General features: G+C 39.4%; 1 protein-coding gene across 1 annotated transcript; it reads left to right on the top strand.

The window, feature by feature from the left end:
- The first annotated feature begins 123 nt into the window (after positions 1–123).
- Positions 124–20,525, top strand: msrb3 (methionine sulfoxide reductase B3). Its single transcript, XM_024262622.2, has 8 exons — positions 124–204; positions 1,754–1,793; positions 1,928–2,050; positions 10,457–10,565; positions 13,976–14,053; positions 15,082–15,110; positions 15,286–15,383; positions 17,161–20,525. Exons 1-8 carry the CDS (start codon positions 124–126, stop codon positions 17,329–17,331), a joined length of 729 nt encoding a protein of 242 aa, XP_024118390.1. The 3' UTR covers positions 17,332–20,525.
- Positions 20,526–20,603: the final 78 nt, after the last annotated feature.

The following is a 20,603-nucleotide window of genomic DNA, read 5'->3' as shown; positions in this document are numbered from 1 at the left end:
AAAGCACATTTTAATACTCTTCCTCAGTTTTAGTGGTTGATATATGGGATTTGTGAAGTTATGATCAATAGCAATCCGTGTCATCCAGAGTAACAATTTTGTTTCTCAAAAGGCTTCTCTAAAATGTATCCAACAGAAAGGACCTGCCCCCCACCACTGATAGAGGCAGAGGAGATGGCCCTCAGCCTGAACACAGGAAGACCAGTGGCTGATGCTCCTGGGGGGAGTTCTTCTGAGGGAGCCACTCCCCTCGACATGAGAGCATATCCAACTCAATTCAGTTTAATTTATATAGCCCAATATCACAAAACAATTTGCCTCGTTGGGCCTCATTCAAGTAATTTTACAGAAGCAGAAGTTGGTCATAAAATATAAAGAATAGCTAATTGCTCGTTACCGTTTGTGCAAACGAGGGACAGACCGAGCAGGGTAGGGGCAACAATGACAAACAACCACAACCAACCTGTGCCAACACCTGAGAACGACTTTCTCCAGAACAGAGAAGATCATTACTGATAGAACCAAATCAGCTTCATATGAAATATTTGCTAAATGCCAACTTTTACCAGGATTACAAATTTTCTCAATGTTTTTTATTTCTTTTGCACATTATAATTAAAATTGTGGGTTGTGTTTGCAGTGTCATTAAAAGTTGAACAGTAAATTGTCTTTTTGTTTTATCATTTATTTTGTACAGTTTACCTGGGAGAAAAATAAAATCCTTCAACATATTTTACACTTATAAATATAAAAACATTTTGTTTTACATTAGCTGTTAATTTTGTTCATAAGCTCATACAGTTGATAAGTTAAATAAAACTACAAAATGATATGAAGAGCCTCTTGGGAGGTTCAGATTGAAGAAGTTCTCTGTGTGAGGAGCTGCAGCTCTCCAACGTCTCCAAAGAACAATGACAGGAGAGGATTCCCTATTTACTGGTTTACTTTTTGGAATATTTCATATGTATTTTTTCTGTGAAGATTACAGAAAGGGATTGATAAAAATGTGATTGTCTGTGGCTTTCTGGAATATCACCATTGTTACGTTTAGACACATCCTTGTTACACTTTTCTGTTATCCTACAAGCCGACCCAGTCCCCCATCAGAGATGAAAACAGTCATGTGGCCCTCTCTACACCCGGGACCCCTGCTTCAAGACAGTGGTCTCCAACTCCCGGGTCACGGACTGAAATAAATGCCATAGCTTACTTTTCTGACTATTTTAAATAACAAATAACTGAAAAAACCTGATACATTTTTCTTCTCAGCCACAGTGTTTACATTTGACAAATACAGTTATTTGATTTATATCAGGATAAATATTGTTATCGTGCGATATGGAAAAAAACAAGACTGTGATATAAAAAATTCCATATCTATGTTACTAGCTTTTTTTTTTCTGTTTTTGTCTTAAAGTTCACTGCAGCCATTCAATCTCTAACGTCCACGGTTTCTCTCCCTGTTCCTTTTATGTTCTGGTTATGTGTTTGGATGAGTCTTGTTAATAAAGTTTGTAAAAGAAAAAAAAAAGATACTGGAGAAATCTTTTGAATTTAAAAGGCGACAGTTAAAATCAGTAAGACTGAAGCTTTTAAAGATAAAATATAAAATACAGGTATCGCAGTGGGCGCGTGACTATTCGTGAGGTCAACATAGATCGTTTATTGAAACACGATCGACTTTACAGTTGATTAGTTCTGTCTGAAGAGTAGAGCGCAGATGAGCAAAACAAACCGTCTGATTACGTTCTAGAGAAGAGTTCGCGCGTGTTCATCCCCAGTTTTACTACGAGGTTGTTTTAATGTCTTTTTGTAAAGTTATCGGATGTTATTTCAGCTTTAATTGTCCATGTTTTCCATATTTCCCCTTGAACTGGAGCGTGTTCCGTCGCTCCTCTGTTGACTGACTCCGTTCTGACCATAATAGGAGAAGAGCCGCGGTCGAGTGAAGAGGAGGGCCGACGAGCTCCGGCTCCGGACCAGACCAGACCAGAACCGAAGCTGCCGCCGACCGGCTCCGCGCTCCTGCTGCTGCTCCTCCTGCTCTCTGGTAGGTGCGTTTTTCGAACCGGACCGAACTTCTCGGTCGGGTTTTTACAGATCAGAGAAGCTGAAACATGACACGCGCACGCGGGGGTCACCTGATCCTGAACAGAAGCTGAAAGCAGTGAAGCCGTCCGTGTGGATGCTGATGATGACGGTGATGAATAAAGTTTCCATCCAGCTGGAGAACTTCTGTCACCCGCAGAGAAAGACCCTCAGAGCACAGAAATGGTTGGAAAAACTAGCTAAAGGATGATCAAATGAAAACAAAGAATGGTAGATATAAACTTATCAGAAATAATGTCATAAAATCTATTCATTTCTTATGCTAGGTTGTTTTATATATATATATATATATTTGCTTTTGTTCGTGCCAAAAGTTGACAAAATTCATATTTATTATTAAAGAACAAAAGGTCATGAATGTAAATCCAAACTTATTAAAGGCTAAAGTAAGACTATGCGGCTCCTTCTAGGTTTCCATCAGTAGAAGTCGAGCCACAATGGCTCTTTTACTGTTAAAGGCTGCAGACCGCTGTCCTAGAGAACATAACGATGGCTGCAGGAGCTCAGACTGGAGGTCACACGACTGACCTGGACCATCAGCTGTTGCTTGAGGGTTTCCTGATCTCTCCAGTGTCTCTCTTCCTTTCTGTAGCCTTTTAGTTACATGGCTGCTCTCCTTAGACGTGGGCTTCTCTTGGCCTTACCTCGTGCCCTTTGGCAAGGCAGCAGCTCCATCTACCCTGCTGGCCTGTCTGCTGTTCTTCTAGGTACATTTTTTTTACTTATTTTTTAAATTAAATTCATATTTTTAACTGATCATGTGGCAGAAACTGAGGAAATGACACACATTTATTGAAAGAAGGAGGGACTTTTATATTATATCAATCTGGGTCATTAAAACTGTTTTTTTTTTTTTTGATTTCTATTTAATCAATCCTATTATCCACGCCTATTTTCACTTTCTGTTTGTTTTAACTGAGCAGAAAAGTTAAAGCATTCATTCTGACTGATCAGAGTCAATCCATGTCCTACGATACAATGAATAACACGATCAATCCCAAGACTGTACCTCTGTCATTCTGAACCTTTTGCATATCTGTTTAAAAAAGCGAGAAAGTGTCAAGTTTTTGCCAGATATTCTACACAATCTAAGTTCAAAGCAGCTGAAAAGAAAACTGATGACCCGGCTTTCTAGCAGCATTTAAATGCATCACTTGGAGATGTGAAAAGAGTCAGATTTGTGGGTCAATGTGGTTTTGTGTGTGTGTAACATGCGATTTGTGGGTCATTTTTAAATATTTGTGCGTATAGTTGGTATGAAGCTGTTGTTTTTTTAAGTTGTCCATGTGTAAATTGTATTTAGTAATTTTTTTAATGTAATAATTTTTGCACTAATGAGTTACAAATCAAGAATTTCACACACACAAATTGGGGAAAGTCTATTTCCTTTCATATCAATCCATATTTTTATAATAATCCACCAGGAGTGTGGCACAGAGTTTTGGTCCGGTACCCATCCCAAATAAAAAAACTAACAAGTACATGTTTTCAAGTCGAAATAAACCGCGAGATTCTCGCCAGATTTAGTTGTTTTGCTGCTCAAAGAGGCTCAGGATGCTGTGCTGTCAACTAGGTATGAAGGCTTTAGGTGGAAAACAAAAATAAGACGAAAAAGGAAGCTCAAAAATATTAAATATCGTCATATCACCTCTTTAAATCAATACTTGTATCGCCAAATGAAATATCGCAATATATCGCATAATCGATTTCCCTCTACAATCAATGCAGACCAGAGCTCTGACTGACAGAAAACACATTTCTGATTCCTTCAGTGATGGAAATATTGTTTGGAGCTTTATTTTGATTAAGAAAAACTTCAAAGCCTCTGATATTTATAAAATAGAATCCGATATACTATCTGTAAAGATAACAGTTAGCTTACCAACTAGCTAACTAGCTCACGGAGCGTGATGCTGCTCTCCAGGAGCATCGTTAGTCACAATGATAAGAGGATTTCTAAAGTTGAAGCTCTTCATCCAGAGTCTTCATCAGTGACTGCAGGTCATTTGGAACCTACAAAATGTTGCTGCTGTTTCCCACAGAGATCATAGGATCTCGTAACACACAGGCATTATTTGGGACCACACGTGTTCACCTGATCGGATGACAGTAAGGTGATGCTAAACTCATAAAGACATGACATGGACTTCCAGCTCACATGTCAAAGGAGACATTTGGAAATGACAACAAGGTTCAGTTGAAGGAAACCTGAAGTCGGAGTTAAATGAGAACTTTTAAAACAACAGTAAACATTTAATAAAACATGGATAAAGTAGGTGAAAGAGAAACTTCCTTGGTGGTTTAAACTTGTTTAAAAAACCTGATCAAATCTGAAGAACGTCAGGATTCAGGTTGTTATCAGCTGGTGAGTCAATGTGCTGGCGATCTGTCACTAACGTCACATGAACAAACCTAAGTTAGTAACAACACATAAATATATGTAAAAAAAAAGAAAACAAAATATAGCGCTGTTAAAAACACCTAAAATGAGAAAATACACTCATCCAGCCAGAAGCTTTCTAAATGTAAGACCCATCTAAAAATAATTTCAAGAATAAAATTCAAAACATTGTTAGGACATTCGATGAAGTCAATTTGGTCACCATATTTTTTCTTGTTCCGCCATGTTGGAACCAGAAATCGTCAGGAAGCAGTGATTTGAATGTGATTGGTCAGTTTATAACTTGTATGACTAAAAAAGAAAAGGTATCAAAGCAAGAATGGTTATTATGACTAATAAAATGACTAAATAATAGCTTTTTATTTTTCTATAGTCTATGGCACGTGTCAAAGTCAAGGCCCAGGGGCCGGATCTGGCCCTCCACATAATTCTATCTGGCCCTCTGGATCATTTTATTTTATTAATAGTCCGATGTTATCTTGCGCTCATTTCTAACTTGTATAATTTTGACGAAACATATTTTTATGGAGAGTAAAATATTGAAAGTTATTTAGGGTTTAAATTGATTTAATCTGGAATAATATTCCTGCCTTTTTATTATTCATAATTATGGTAAAAAATTACAGTTTTAAAGTTTAAAAAATGCTGTTTAAAAGAGTTCAATAAATGTTTATCCTGTTTGGCCCGTGACATAAGGTGTGTTTTGGATTTTGGCCCGCTGTGTGATTGAGTTTGACTCCCCTGCTCTATGGCATTGTGGCTACTTAGAATGAACAGGTAATTCCTATTTGGGACACCAGAGGGCAGTCCAGTTCAATACAAGTAACTCAGAACCTGACTCTTAGCTCAAAAGATCCTGTTATTCTGAAATGGAGCATCAGCAGGAAATCCTCTGACATCAAACATGATCTATCAAAACAGAACATGTTGGTCATCTCATGTCTCTGCTGGGAATGGAAAGATGTGCTCAACACACAAGATATGGGGGAAATAAAAAGATCCTGTTTTTTGTTTTGTTTTTACTGGAAACAAGCAACTCTGGAGAAGAAGATATTCGTGGTGCATCAGTAAATTTACAATCAGGACCTTTTCTGCAGAAGAAATGTTCTTAGTAAAACTGCTCCATCTGCCAAAGGACAGCCCCCCCCCACGTAAACAGTCAGTCAGCACTAAAATTTGCACTAACAGTCCTCCATGACGGTTCTCTGGAAGTTTGAATGATTCTGATTTTCTTTCAGCTTCAGGACTTCAGATGGGAGCTGGCTTTAGTTGATCCGGAGAGTCTTTTTTCTGTTCTCGGCTTCTCTGTCACATTCTGATGAGTTCATGAGTCGGCATGGATTCAGCCTAGAGCGCGTGTCAAAGTCGAGGCCCGGGGGCCGGATCCGGCCCTCCAGATCATTTTATTTCATTTGTTTTTTAATGGTCCGATGTTATCTTGTGCTTATTTCTAATTTTGATAAAATTTATGTAGAGTAAAATATTGAAAGTTATTTACGGTTTAAGTTGATTTATTCTGGAAAAATATTCCTGCCTTTTTATTATTCATAATTATGTTACGGTTTTAAAAATTGGCATTTACTAAGGTCCTTTAAGATTTTTTGGGGTTTAGCTACTATTTCAGCTACATGCTAGCTGTTTTGGCTAACCTAAGGTTTTTTGTTTTTTTTTTTAGAATAATTTGGCATTTAGCTAATATTTTAGCTGGCTATCAGCTTCAGTGTTTTCAGCTATCAGCTTCAGTGTTTTCAGCTATCAGTTTCAGCATCTTCAGCTATCAGCACTAGCATCTTCAGTGGTCAAATTCAGCTTACAGCATTCACACTAGCATTATCACAGGTAATGCTATATATCTAATTCATAATTATTTTAATAAGTTACATTTTTAAAGGTTTAAAAGTTTAGTTTCAGAGAGTTCAATAAATGTTTATCTGTTTCGGCCAACAAACTTAAGTGTGTTTTTAATTTTGGCCCCTTGTGCGATTGAGTTTGACACAGCTATTCTAGGGAGATGGGGGGTAGGGGGGGAGAAGTCCACCATGTTGTTTTCCAGTTTTCAATTCATAATACCTGATGAAGCAGAGCCAGAAATATTGAAATGAAAAAGTGTTTTTCATTTTTCCGGTGATGGTTTTATCCTTTAAGCAAAGAGCTATGAAAACGCCTGAAAGGAGGGACGCCATGACCCCCCATCATACACACCACAGAGCGTGATGGTGCTGCAGAAGCACGGCCGTTGTTAAGCCCTGTGGGGTGGAAGTCTGACAGGGTGGAGGTTACCTGAGACTGGGAGGGTCACCTGAGTATGAGGGCAGCAGAATCCGTGCAGTGGAATCTCCTGAGCTTCATTTTGACGTTTGTGTCTCTGCTGCTGTTTCTTCTCTTGTAACCTTTCGTCTTCCCTCCCCCTGCTCCAGTCCAGTCCACGGTTGTGGTTCTGCTGGGGGGGTTTGGTTCTTGTGCTGTGAGGAGCGCCCCCTCCCATCAGTCATGTCGGGCTTCAATCTGCTGCATCTCATAACCAAGAGTCAGCCCGTGGCCCTGAGGTCCTGCAGCCTCCCCTCAGGTCCACTCACTGGGTGCTGTGTGCTTGCTTTGCTCTGCCCCTCTAAAGCCCCCCCCTCCCTCTGTTCTGGTGTGGAGTGGCATGCCTGTTTCTGCCAGCACAGTGATCTAACCTGCTTCTGCATCACTTCCTGGTGTTTAGCTCATCAGCAGCGTTAGCGTCACAGTGCTAACTCTTCCAGCTGTGGAGACGCTCAGACCTTCAGGGTCAAACAGGCTGTGGCTGATCTGGATCTGCTGCCTCACTTCATCCATGTGGATCATTGAGTGCAAACTGCCTGAAACAGTTAGTTTGAACCCCGTTGATCTTTTCCTCAGGTTGTTTTGTTCAACACACTTGGTGTGGAAAGCTCACACTGCCCTCAGCTACAGACGTTACTACTTAATCAGTTTACACATGCAGACACGTTCATTTAGAAAGATTTAATGATCTATACATGTTTTGAAGATATTCACATTAATCTGATCCAGTTCACATACTGTACAATGTACAAGTGAAATAATGAGATTGTTAATATCACACAATGTTACATGGATTCTCAAAGTTTCAATAATTCCTGGAGGACGTTTCAGTTTGGCCTCTAGGTGGCGATCACGCTATAGCATTACACTTTATTCCAGAAGAAGAAAAAAGTATGAGCAAAATACAATGTTTTAGACCACAAATGGTTACTTTGAAAAAATATATCCTCAAAACAGGAAAATTCACACCTGTGAGATTGTAAAGATGTTAAGTTAGTCAGTGATGTTTGTTTAAGTCGACCGAACGTTAGCATTAGCCGTCCTATGGGAAATCCCATCATATTTTAGCATCAAGCTAGCAGTACTTTTATGGATTGATTATCAATCTTTTAAGCTTAGATCGATTCAGATTGATTAATCTATTTTATCAATGCAGTCCTACTCGTAACTACACCCTCAACCACAATATTATCTAGCAGCTGAAACAGAAAAGTCCAAACTACTGAAAACTATATAGTGCAGGACGATCTACTGCCTGGATTTTAAAAGCAATTTGGACACCATGCTCACTACTTTTCTCTTTTTTATGATGTCACCGATTTTACAAAGTGATAATCTGATCAATACAAACATTTCACGATGTCTGTTTATGACTCCACTGTGTTCTGATGATGAAAATGTGGATGGTTTATTTCAAAATTACATTTAAACATTTTTTTTGTCTGACTGCAATGCATTGTGGTCTGTATTGGCTAATGTAGCATTGAGGCTCGCTAGTTTTCTCAAAGATTTCTAGGCCACTCGATTTTCTAATAGTAGATTCAGACATCACTAGAAAATGGAGAACGTACTATATAGCGAGTAGGAATCTGGACATAGCCTAAGCTACAACTTGTAGCATTAGCATTTCGACTTCACCCATTCTGATCCATCTACTTTAGTTCTCGTGTTCTTAGTGGTGTATAATATGAGGATCTTTCTACCAGGTAGATGTAAACGTCACAACCGTCGATCTCTGACTGGAATAATCATACAGGACAAAGAAACGGTGAAAACCAAGACGTTTCTTCTTCATTAGTTTTCCATAAAAACTGTAAGAAAACTGACAAGCTGTAGCAGGACGTGCGTCTGAGCCGCCATCTCTTGCAGGTCGGCTCACATGTCATGTGACTAAAAACTGCCAATAGCAACAAACCTTTATGTTGGAAAAAGTCTGTTTCATCTTGTCAGTTTTTCACATTTTTACAGATCTAAACGTGAGTTAAACAGTCTATTTTTATTGGTTGAGTTCTCTAGAGCCCTCCTTTAGTCACTGAATGTGTGCCATGTCACCTGGTTTGCTTTATTTAGATTCAAAATGTAGCATTAAAATGCCCACAAGCAGGGGTGCTGTCGGCCCGGCTGGGATCGGAGGGATTTATACGGTGGCCTTAAAGTGCAAATCACACACTATACTAATGCTATACTAATACTATGGGACATCGCTGACGGGATGATGGTGTCCTGAAAAGAACTTTCTGTTGAAATAATGGACAAACGACATTGTCCGATCAGCGATGTTCCATAGTTCCTACTTTTTCCAGTTTCCATAAAAAAAAAGAAAAAATGTTTCGGAAAACAAAACTCATTTACAGAAATCTGAATGAAATGTTAAGAAATGAAGCCCAACTAGAAACTGGAAAAGGACTGGGACATTTCATTTCATCACTTCTGTTTTTTTAAGTGTTTTTTTTGTTGTTATTGTATTTTACATTAGAAATTTTGAAATTCTAAAACATAATGCTGTTTTTTCACGTTATTTTTGCTCTTCAAATTGTTGTTATGATCTTAAAATGTTTCATTTGTTGATGTGATTTGCACTTCAGGACCACCAAACATTTATTAACCCGAGACATCCAATCAGAAGCTTTTATGGAGAGTAAAATATTGAAAGTTATTTAGGGTTTAAGTTGATTTATTCTGGAACAATATTCCTGTCTTTTTATTATTAATAATTATGGTAAAAAGTAAAGTTTTAAAAATTGTCGTTCTGCTAGTTTTTTAGACTATTTTGGCATTTATATAATAATAGGGTTTATCTAATATTTCAGCTACGTTCTAGCTGTTTTGGCTAACTTAGGCTTTTTAAAAAGTTTTTTAGGCTATTTTGGATTTTACTTATTTTTTCCAGCTACATGTTAGTTGTTAGCTGTTTTAGCTAACCTAATTTTTTAAGCTAATATGGCATTTAGCTAATATTTTAGCTGGCCATCAATGTCGGCGTTTTCAGCTATTAGCTTCAGTGATTTCAACTATCAGCTTCAGTGTTTTTAGCTATCAATTTCAGCATCTTCAGCTACAAGATTTATTAACCCGAGACTTCAAATCAGAAGCTCTTCTCTTGGTAGCATCTTCTTGAAAGCATTGATGTTGAGTTGGATGGGTGGTCCAGGAGTTTGGTGGTGTCCCGGCCCGGCTGACAGCAGCTTCTGCTGGGTTTGGGTTTTCCCGCTGTGCTTCAGCAGAAAGACTGCCCGGCTCTCTGCATAGACTCTGTCACAGAAGCTTCCACGCACACCTGGCTCTGCGCTTCACTCATAACTTTCTGCACCAACAGAGAAAGCGCTTGCAGCTTCACGGCAGCGCAGGAGCAGAGCTGTGAGTGGAAGCTACACGCCGCCGAGACGGATCAACCACAACGTGAGGACCCTCACTGACTGCTCATCCTCTATGATAACACTACTAGCAGGAAGCAGAACCCCCCTAAGGCCCTCTGCTGTTGTAGCTGCTCTGAACGCAGTGGATGTGGTCATTTTGTGGTTGATCCGGGCTCAAGCAGCAAACTGAAAAAGCATAGATGTTTGTAGAAGATGAGTTAAGCAGAAGCAGACTCTGGATTAGCTGATAGCTGAGAGTTAACTGGTTGTCCTCTGTGTTCAGGAGCTCGCAGGACTGCAAAGTCATGGCCGCAGAGCTTCTCTCAGGAGGAGCTGAAGAAACGCCTCACGCCTCTGCAGTACCATGTGACCCAGGAGCGAGGAACCGAGAGGTTCTGCAGCTTTTCCTCTGACGCTCATGCATCTGACAAACACCTGACTGCTTCTTTAATCAATAGAAAATGATTCAGACATAGAAATGTTTTTGCATCAGTAAAGTTACATTCAGGACAAACAAAAATGATGTCGAAGCTTTAAAGTTTGGATTTCCCACTTCTCATTTATTGATTCTTCTCAACTATGTGTCACTTTAAACAGAAAAATCTCAGTCTTAACAAAAATTGGGCAGGAAGTATGAATATAATATTTTGACAGATTTAATACTTTGTGCACAATTTTGCAACCAAAAAAAAACATCAGTAGGATCAGAATATTCAACTTTCTTTCTTTTTTGACTTTTTTTCTTTTCAACTGCTGCTACAGTTAGCCTACTTTAGTTATGAGGCTCTCTTGAGAGGCATAAACCTTTTTAACATCTATTAAGTGGACTGGCATGTCTACTACTTCTTTTTGGACTGTTTTTCCCCACTTCTGGGTCTGAAACAATCCACTGGTGCATTATTTACCCCAGGGATAGGCAACTCCAGGCCTCAAGGGCTCCACTCCTGCATGTTTTCCAGCATACGCTCCCATGGCGTGTTCCCATTGGCTGGACACACCTGAACCAGGTAATCGGGCATGAGTAGGGCTTGGATATCTGCCCTCAAAACCTGGAAATGCCTATCCCTGGTTTACACGATCAGCTGTTGTCATGGCAACGACAAAATTTGTCTGGAGATTGCTGTATTATTACCGTTCATGTATTTAGTTTTCAAAAAAGTTTTGCTAACAAGATAATCATCACACTTTCCCCGTAATGGGATCAATAACATTAATTCTAAAAAGTTCTATTCTTTTATAGTTTAATAAATAAACCTCAATACACAAACGCAATTTCAAGAATCTGTTTCCTGACTTGATGTAAATGTATGTGACTCCATGGCGTATTTTTGACAGTTTGTTAACAGGGGAAATTTTGTATTCAAGTCAAAAGCCACTCATTTCCTAAACAGACATGTTAAACGGAAAACTAAATGTTCTGTCCAAAATTTTGCAAAGTTGTGCTCAAATTAAGAATTTGAGCACAACTTTGTCTTCATGCATTTGTTTCTTATTGACAGCTATCTTACTCCATCGTGAACCCACTGCTTTGAAGACCTGCTTTGGTAGATCTCACAAAGGTTTGAACTTCCAACTTCAGACGTCTGTGAAAGTTAAGCATTGATTCAATTTAAATCCAGGAAACATCAGTGAAGCAGGATAGAAGTTGTCAAACCAAAAATCAATCGCTAGCACAAAGTACAAAATCTGAATTGAAATAGAAAGCATTGGACCAATGAATTCAGAGGGTGAACTTTAAAAAGTTTAATCTCATTGGTTTGATCTAGGTCTGGTCATTGTCTTGGTACGGTCCTGATCTATTACTGGTCCTGATCTAGGTTTTGTCCTGGTCTAGGTCCGGTCCTGGTCTGGGTCTGGTCTTGATCTAGGTCTGGTCCTGATGCAGGTCTGGTCCCGGTCTAGTTCTGGTCCTTGTCTAGGTCTGGTTCCTGTCTAGGTTTGGTCCTGGTCTGGGTTTGGTCTTGGTCAAGGTCTGTTCCTGATCCAGGTCCTGGCACTGGTCTTGGTATGGTCTTTGTCTAGGTATAGTTGCTATCTAGGTCTGGTCCTGATGCAGGTCTGGTCCCGGTCTAGTTCTGGTCCTTGTCTAGGTCTGGTCCCTGTCTAGGTTTGGTCCTGGGTCCGTTCCAAGAAGCAGGTTTTGTTGGAACTCTGAGTTCGTGAACTCCAAATTCACCAAAACTCTGAGTTTTCGGTTCCAGAAAGAGAGATAACTCAAACCCGTGAAAGTGGGCGAAACCAAGCCCGTTCCAAGAAGCGGGTTAGGATGAACTCAGAATCAATCACTATGGTAACTGAGTCTGTGAACGAAACCTGGTCGGTAGCAGGTTTTCTTCAGGAAACTTAGAGTTCTCTGAGGTCTCCGCCCCTTTTTAAAGTGAAAGATGTTCAAATATGAGTTCCTCATTAACATTTAGAGAACATTCACGTTAGAGACGTCACATTTCCACCACGCAGAAACCAAAATGACATGTTCATTCATAGAGGATCATGTAGAGAGGAGGATGGATTAATCCAGAGGAAATGTTATTTATGTGTAGAGGATTTGGAGGACACGAGTCGACTGACTGCAGTTTCCTGATTCATTTTTATTTCAGCGATATTATAAATAGTGAGTTTTTCCAGGGACTCGCTATTAAAAATACAGTTTTCTTTTCCTTATTTTAGACCCATAACAATTGAAATTATGGGATGTCAAACACCGAGAAACCATTTAAAATCATCTACCGTCCATTGCTTGTGTAGAACATTAGCTCGGTTGTCAGCAACGCTGCTTCCCACTGCGGAGTTTGCGGGTTCGATTCCCGGCTACGGAAATTATTTTTATGCTTAAACAAAGAATTCGGCGAATAAGTTTCAAGTCTTGAGAATTCAAATTAAATAAATGCTTTTTTTAACATATGCAGCTAAAGTTTCTTTTTAGCGTGCAGTGATGGGGGGGAGTGTTTACGAAAACTGGTCATTCATGCGATTACGGAGATTACTGGTTAAATTAGTAACAGATCAAAAACCATTCCTTAACAAGAGACAAAATAACCTTCCTGATATTATTTATTCATTATTAGAAATGATTCAAATAACTGCAGATATTTTCTCTCTGTTCTACCGCTGCAGTTGTGTTGCTTTTCTTGCAGTAAATGTTCTCCTATAGTCGCATATGCTTGAAGGAACTTATCAATTTCCGCCGCCGGAAGTACGTAACTCAGATGTTTATCCCCGTTGCCATGGTGAATCATGCTGTCTTTGCTCCATTGATCGGGGCTTTTTATGGTTGCGACGCTCACACCTGATTCTGGTTCTGACAACTTCAAGTTGATTGAATCAAACATTTTCAGCTGTTCTGGAACCGAAAACCCTGAGTTTGAGAATTTTGAGTCCAGTGACTCTAAGTTCAGGTTTGAACTCTAAATTTGTTGAACCTGCTTCTTGGAACGGGCCCCTGGTCTTATCCAGAGCTGTTTTCCTCATATGATCGTCTTGGTTTTTTCAGCTGTGAAAGCTCACCTGAACTCTGGTCTGGACCTAGAAGGAGAACTCAGTCCTCCTGATGACAAGGGTTTCTGTTCAGTCACTGTTGAACTCTGATCTTGGTCGGACTTTGTTTTGGACAATACCCCCACCCCCCATCAAGCGTTAAAACTGTGTTTACATAAAGAAGGTGTCCTTAAAAAACGCCCTTTCATCTTTTAAAATAAATACTGATTAAAATAGTTTTCTAAAAACAGGTCAGGTTTCAGCAAGGATCAGTACTGATCTGTTTACGTCTTCACTGAAACTTTCACTGAAACAGCTTTTTCCACAGAGCCTTCACGGGGGAGTTCACCTATCACAAAGAGGAGGGCAGCTATACCTGTGCTGTCTGTGGGACCCCCCTTTTCAGGTGACTGGCCTGCATGATCATTCTCGTTCATGTTCTGTTTGGATATCAGAGCTAAGATTTACAATCGTGGATCAGACCTCTTGTCCTGGTACTGGTGGGGCTTGCCGGTGGGTGGGGCCATATACCTGACCATGGCCACAACAGAGGGCCTGGTTTCTACCAGGGCTGGGGTTTTATGGTCTCCTCTCTCTTCCTCATCTCTGCTATTTGGCCTGAAACTTTACAATATCATACATTTATCAATAAAAACACTAAGACACAGGGGTTTCTTCAAATATATGCCTTGTGTGTCCAAAGATCACATGACCCTGGCCTACTAAAATCTGTATGACACAAGAAGAAGATTCCTCCTGTTTGGAGGAAGAAATATAACTAAATAAATTGGTTCCAGGAAGATAGAAAAGCATCAAATACTGTAATGGCTCGTTTCCACTGAGCAGTCCAGACCGGACTTTTGAACGTTCCATTACAAAATGGATCCATTAAGCAGGACTGACTGGTCCCATTTCTGGTCCTCCGATGGTCGTAGGTCCATAGAAAAATGGAACAGAGGGCGGAGCTTCTGTCGTCACAAGATGTAACATATTGATTGATGGAGAAGTTTTACCACAACAGCAAGTGTCCGACCAGCGCTTTTCTCAACTCAAGATCCAAACCGAAAGTTTAGTTCTCTCTTTGACTGAATTTTTAAACACCACACAATCTTCTTGCAAAGAATAGTAAATTAAACTTTTAGAGAAAAATCACCTGTTAACTTTTTCTTAAAACCTCCACAGCCACTTAGAAAATTTGCTGAAAACTTGCTTTAAGGTCACTGCACTGTGGCATTTTGGTATATTTGACCGTAGTCTTAGTTTGCATCAAAGACGTTTCCAGATCAAACGTCTGGCAGCTGGAACACATCATTTATTATAAGATCTTTATGAGTGTTGTAACATTCAGATAAATGGTATTTTCTCCTGCTGATGTCATCCATCATCACATGGTTTTGTTCTTATTCACTATGATGGTCTTATCTTCTCTTCCAGCTCAAGCTCCAAATTTGACTCTGGATCAGGTGAGAGTTCTGGTGGATCTGTTTCTGTTGGAGGCCACAGAAAGCTGAAGGACATTCTGGAGTGTATCATAAATGTCACAGATCAAACATGAATCCCTGGATAATTTCAGTGGACTCTTGTGTATGGTGGTTAACTCTAGCTGTTCATTGGTTCTGCTGGTTCTGGTCGGTCCAGGTTGGCCGTCTTTCTTTGACATCATGAAGGAGGACTCCATCACTCTGTCAGATGACTTCTCCCACGGCATGCACCGGGTGGAGGCCACCTGCAGTCAGGTACGCTTTAAAGTTTGCTGTACCTCCCCACAAACCCATCGCAGACGAAGCTGGTGATTCTCAGACTTTCAGTTCATAATCCGACTGTAGAGGCTTTTCCTCCTCACAGGTGTTCCAGAGGGAAGAGGCTCGGGGGTCGCACAAATGTCAGGAGAGAAGGGCTGTGACAGAGGAATAATGGCCTCTCATGCTGCACTTGTCATTTGTTTTGTTAAAGCAGCACTATGGACATTTTGGTCCTCAACTTTTGTAACTTTTCATTGACGTATGAAACCTTTCTATGGAGACCATGTGATTTGTTTTTAATAAACTGAGACTTTAGTTAGCTCCTCGTTGACTCTGGTTCTGTCATGACTCAGATTCTTAAAGTGAATCTGTTAGGATTGATGCAGGGATTAACGGCAGAGCTAATGTCCTATCCAATCATCTGTTGATCTGTTCAAAGCGCTCCTAGCAGTCATTTAATTAGTAAAATGTCATTTTTAGGCCAAAAAAAACCCTTTTCCTTTTCTAGAGTATAGAAATTCCATCTGAGTTGTGAGTGGGGCTTTAGGCATTGGGCAAACCCACCCTCACTTCCCACCATCCATCTATTTACACAATCTCGCACTAGCTTACAGCCCCAACCTACCATTAATGGTCCAATAAAAATGGCAGGTAATATTGGAGCTATCCAGTTGTAGAGTTTGGATCCAGATTTGAGCTCAGACTAAGAAAACAAAGACGTTCATGGAACTATTTGCCTGCTAGTAGATGCATCAGAATGGAGCGGAGCAGGGAGCTTGTGGCTTGCCGTAATAGCTTCTATGTCACAGCCACTAGCTTTTTTCAATTGGATTTTTGCGTTTGCTCCTGATTTATTACAATTTGAACAAAGAAATACTCAAAAATGGAATTTAAGCGTAATTTTCTTTATATATCCTCCATCATCAGAAAAATGCAGAGAACATGTAAGAAAACCATCATTTTCATTAGAGTGGGCCCTTATCCTGTGTAACCATTCATATCAAATGTGATACAGTCATTTTTTAAATTACCGGGATTCCAACTTTCCTTGATAATCCATTGGATATATTTTGGTTCGTTTTCAGCTCTGTAGTTCATAATCATTCCACAAGGGGGCAGTAGAAGGCCTTTTCCTGAAAATGGATGCTTCCATGGAATCTCAAAAACACTTTTGGCAGGAAAGTTGCTAATTTCTAAAGTTTTATACTGAGAATAACTCATTTATTTTTATTCATTTTTTAAAATAACTACATCCTGTATTGATAGAATTCAAAAGTTGTTAATAATAAATTATTTATAATGCAGATACACCATGTTAATAATGTGTGTATTAAGTTGAGGCAGTGAATAAATAAGGCACTTTTTTTCTGAAAACTTATGTCAACATTTTTGCCACAATAACTGCATTACCATCACAAATATGTCCAAAGCTTTATCGAAATTGTAGAAATTTTGAAAAAACACAATTTTGCAATTTAACCTGTTTTCCATTAATTTATTAATATGCAAATAAACTCAAACCAACTCCCTCATCAGTCATTCACTAACAACACATCTTGAATACGTGAACAATACTTTGATTTACAGCAGCTATGTGGTGTTATAGTATTGGTTTAAGCTAATTCTGTTAGATAACTACAAGGGCGCATTAGGATGACGTCAAAGCGGTGCCGGACAGCCTGTATGAACACTCAACCTCATGATGTGGATCACCACAGACTGACGTGGTTCCCTCGGAACAGCTGTTTGCTGAGCTTGTTCTGTGTTTCAGTGTGGAGCGCACCTCGGACACCTGTTCGACGACGGCCCCCGGCCCACAGGGAAGCGATACTGCATCAACTCTGCCTCGCTGGACTTCCAGCCCAAAGATGCCGACTCCAACGGGGCAGCCGGCGCTGGAGCGGCTGGCACTTCAGAGAGTGACGGGAAAACCGAGCTCTGAAAGATTCAAGACAAATGTCTGGAAGAAGCTTTTCCTTTATAGCGTTTAACGTGTTTTCACTAAATCTGAGCTGTTGTGTTTGTGTGTCTGTAGATCAGGAGCTGCAGCTTCCAACAAGATGGTTCCTGCTCTGAAAGACGCGCTCCCACAGGAGTTTGTTTTTAACACTAAGTCATTCTGGAGCATCAGTCTTGCAGAGGATGAACCAGCTCTTGGTCTGCAAAGTCCTAGTATGTGTGGGGGGGGGTTGGGGGTGAGATCTGTTTGTGCTCAGTCTTTCATTTTGTCACTTCAAAAATAAAGTCAGTTTTTCAAAAAAAGATGTAAATAAATTTCACTAAACAAATCAGAAATCTCTGAGTGGATCTGAACTCTCTGCTCTTATTATTTTTATAAATACAACCAAACAGGAAGTTCTGCCCAGCAGCAGCTTGTCTTGAAGATAGTGCTGCCACAAACGATTATTTTAATAGTCGACTAATCACCGATTATTTTTTCCGATTAGTTGACTAATTGGGTCATGCACAACGTGGATGTAAAACACATCTTAACCATCATTATCTTTAAACTAACTTAAAACTGGATATATTAACCCTAAAATTATCTGTTATAATGCTAGTGTGTTTATGGTGAGAGCTGAATTTGACCGCTGAGATGCTAAAATTGATAGCTGAAAACGTTGAAGTTGATAGCCAGCTAAAATATTAGTTAAATGCCAAATGAGCCTAAAAAATAAGAAAGCCTAAGTTAGCCAAAATACTTAGCAGGCAGCTGAATACGTTAGCTAAAGTCCAAGATATCCTAAAAACAAAAAAGCATAAATTAGCCAAAATAGCTAGCACTCAATAACACCCTCAATCGACCTGTATAAGGAGAGACTTCTACTTCAAATTTGAGGCGGTCACCAATGTTCAGGCTATTGAGCTCCATCTGAGGTCTCGCCTCACACATTATGAGCATGAGGAGCGTGCAAAAAAACTGTTGTCGCATCAGTTAAAACAATCAATAAGTCATGGTTTTATTGCAGCAATTAAAGATGAGCCTGGAAATGTGCTGATAGATCAAATGGCCATCAATGCAGAGTTCAAACTGTTCTATGAGAAACTGTATACATCTGAAGCCAGTGATCCGACTGAGGTAGATGACTTTTCTGCTGGCTTGACTCTGCCCATTCTGGGGGACTCGGATAGGAATGCGATGGAAAAGGATATCACTCTTTCTGAAATTAATATTGCTATCAAAAAAATTAAATCCAGTAAAGCACCAGGTCCAGATGTATTTGCTGCCAAATTAACCCCATTACTGTTTAAAGTTTTTGAGGAGATTTTGGAAAGGAAAATCCTTCCCACAACAATGACGCAAGCTACAGTTTCATGTGAATCCTATCGTCCCATCAGTCTCCTTAACTGCGATTGTAAGATTCTTGCGAAGACTAGCAGGACGACTTCCTTCCTCCCAAAATTGGTACACATAGATCAAACTGGGTTTGTTGTGTGAAGGCAGATATCTAGCAATCTTCGCTGCGTTTTTAACATTGTCTGTCAATGTAATGTTATTGAGCCTGAAATACAGATCTCTCTCGACGCACAAAAGGCATTCGATAGAGTTGAGTATAATTTTTTATTTACCACACTAAGAAAAATGGGATTTGGTCCTATCTGTTGTTCCTGGATTTCAACTCTATATGCAGCACCCCAAGCATCGATTAGGACAAATAAATAGTTTCTAGTTTTTATCCTTTAGCCCGTGGCACAAGACAAGGATGCCCACTGAGCCCCATCTTATTTGATGTTGCTATTGAGCCATTGGCAGTGACATTGAGGGAGTCAGCCCAACTGACAGGAATACAGAGAGGAGAAAAATCTCACAAGCTGTCGCTCTACGTAGATGATCTTCTACTCTTTCTAACCCACTTGTCACTATCCCCATCACTATTAATCTTATAAGCAAATTCAGCAGACTATCTGGTTGCAAATTGAATCTATCTAAAAGTATCCCTTTTCCAATTAACCAAGCAGCCCAGGAGATGGATCTCCAAAACTTCCCTTTTAGAGTCATAAGGGATCACTTCAACTATTTAGGTGTCTGCGTAATCCATGGATATGACCTGCTCTTTGAAAACAACTTCAAAAAGGTGTTAGATGATGCAAAAGAGGATATGGATAGGTGGTCAAACCTTCCCCTGTCCCTAGTTGGAAGGGTTAATTCAGTAAAAATGATACTGATGCCTAGGCTTCTATATTTATTCCAGACTGTACTAGTCTTTATTCCAAAAACATTCTTTAAGGAACTAAACAAACATATCTCTTTGTTCATTTGGAATAGAAATGTCCCTCGCATTAGAAGAGAGTTCCTACAAAGGCCAAAGGAAGATGGTGGACTGTCATTACCCAACTTCCTCTACTATTACTGGGCAACAAATATTCATAAACTCCTATTTTGGATTAGGGATCCATCAGAGGCTGAATCTCCATCTCGGGTTCACCTTGAACAGTTTTCCTGCAATCCAGTTTCACTTGGTTCTTTGATGTGTAGTCCACTTCCTCTGAGCAAACGACTTTGGACAAATAATAAGGTGGTCCAGGGAGCTCTAAAAACATGGTTTGAGTTCAGAAGACATTTCAAACTCAAAGATCCACTAATTGCATCTCCAATTCAGTTCAATGTTCATCACTAACTCATCTAAAGGTCAAGTGGGAACAGGAATTAGGTGAACAATTAACTGATAAAACTTGGCAAATGGGAATTAAAAGGATTCATTCATCTTCTAAATGTATTAAACACAGTTTAAGATGTTGCACAGGTTGCAACAAGCAACCTGAAATATTTGTTTTAATGTTTTTTGTGTTTGAAAGATTTTTAAATAGAATTGTTTTCCTTGAAGAACTTTTCTGACTCTTTCTGTTCTGCAGAAGATCAAGAGTTTATACACAAAACTGATGCAAATGAAGCAAAAACACTTTAGTTTGGTTAGTATTGGATAAATGATGATAATATTCATCTAAATGTAATAAATTCTACAATGAAATAAGACGTGAGGTAAAAAAGAGGAAACATTGAATAAATGTCAGTATGTTTCATGAATATATCAGGGATAAAGATATTCTCATCAAATGTTTGAAGATTTGTGGTTCTATCAAAGCTTTGTGGCTGTTCTTCTGTCCTTAAGAAAAGTGAAAATAAATTAAAAAAAACTTTGTCAAATAGCTCCATCTAGTGGAACTGTGTGGAACAAAAGTAAAACTACTTTGATGTATTTGGATTTATGACAT

The sequence above is a fragment of the Oryzias melastigma genome, unplaced genomic scaffold (assembly GCF_002922805.2).
Source record: "Oryzias melastigma strain HK-1 unplaced genomic scaffold, ASM292280v2 sc00305, whole genome shotgun sequence".
Taxonomy (NCBI): domain Eukaryota; kingdom Metazoa; phylum Chordata; class Actinopteri; order Beloniformes; family Adrianichthyidae; genus Oryzias; species Oryzias melastigma.
This window is presented reverse-complemented; position numbering and strand designations above follow the sequence as displayed.

What these genes read in the sequence shown, in the direction of transcription:
- msrb3 (XM_024262622.2), top strand. Translation starts at nt 124, where the DNA reads ATGTATCCAACAGAAAGGACCTGCCCCCCACCACTGATAGAGGCAGAG. An exon ending in CAGGAGCGAGGAACCGAGAG is followed by an intron (nt 10,566 to 13,975) that starts GTTCTGCAGCTT and finishes CTTTTTCCACAG; the next exon opens with AGCCTTCACGGGGGAGTTCA. An exon ending in CAAATTTGACTCTGGATCAG is followed by an intron (nt 15,111 to 15,285) that starts GTGAGAGTTCTG and finishes TGGTCGGTCCAG; the next exon opens with GTTGGCCGTCTTTCTTTGAC.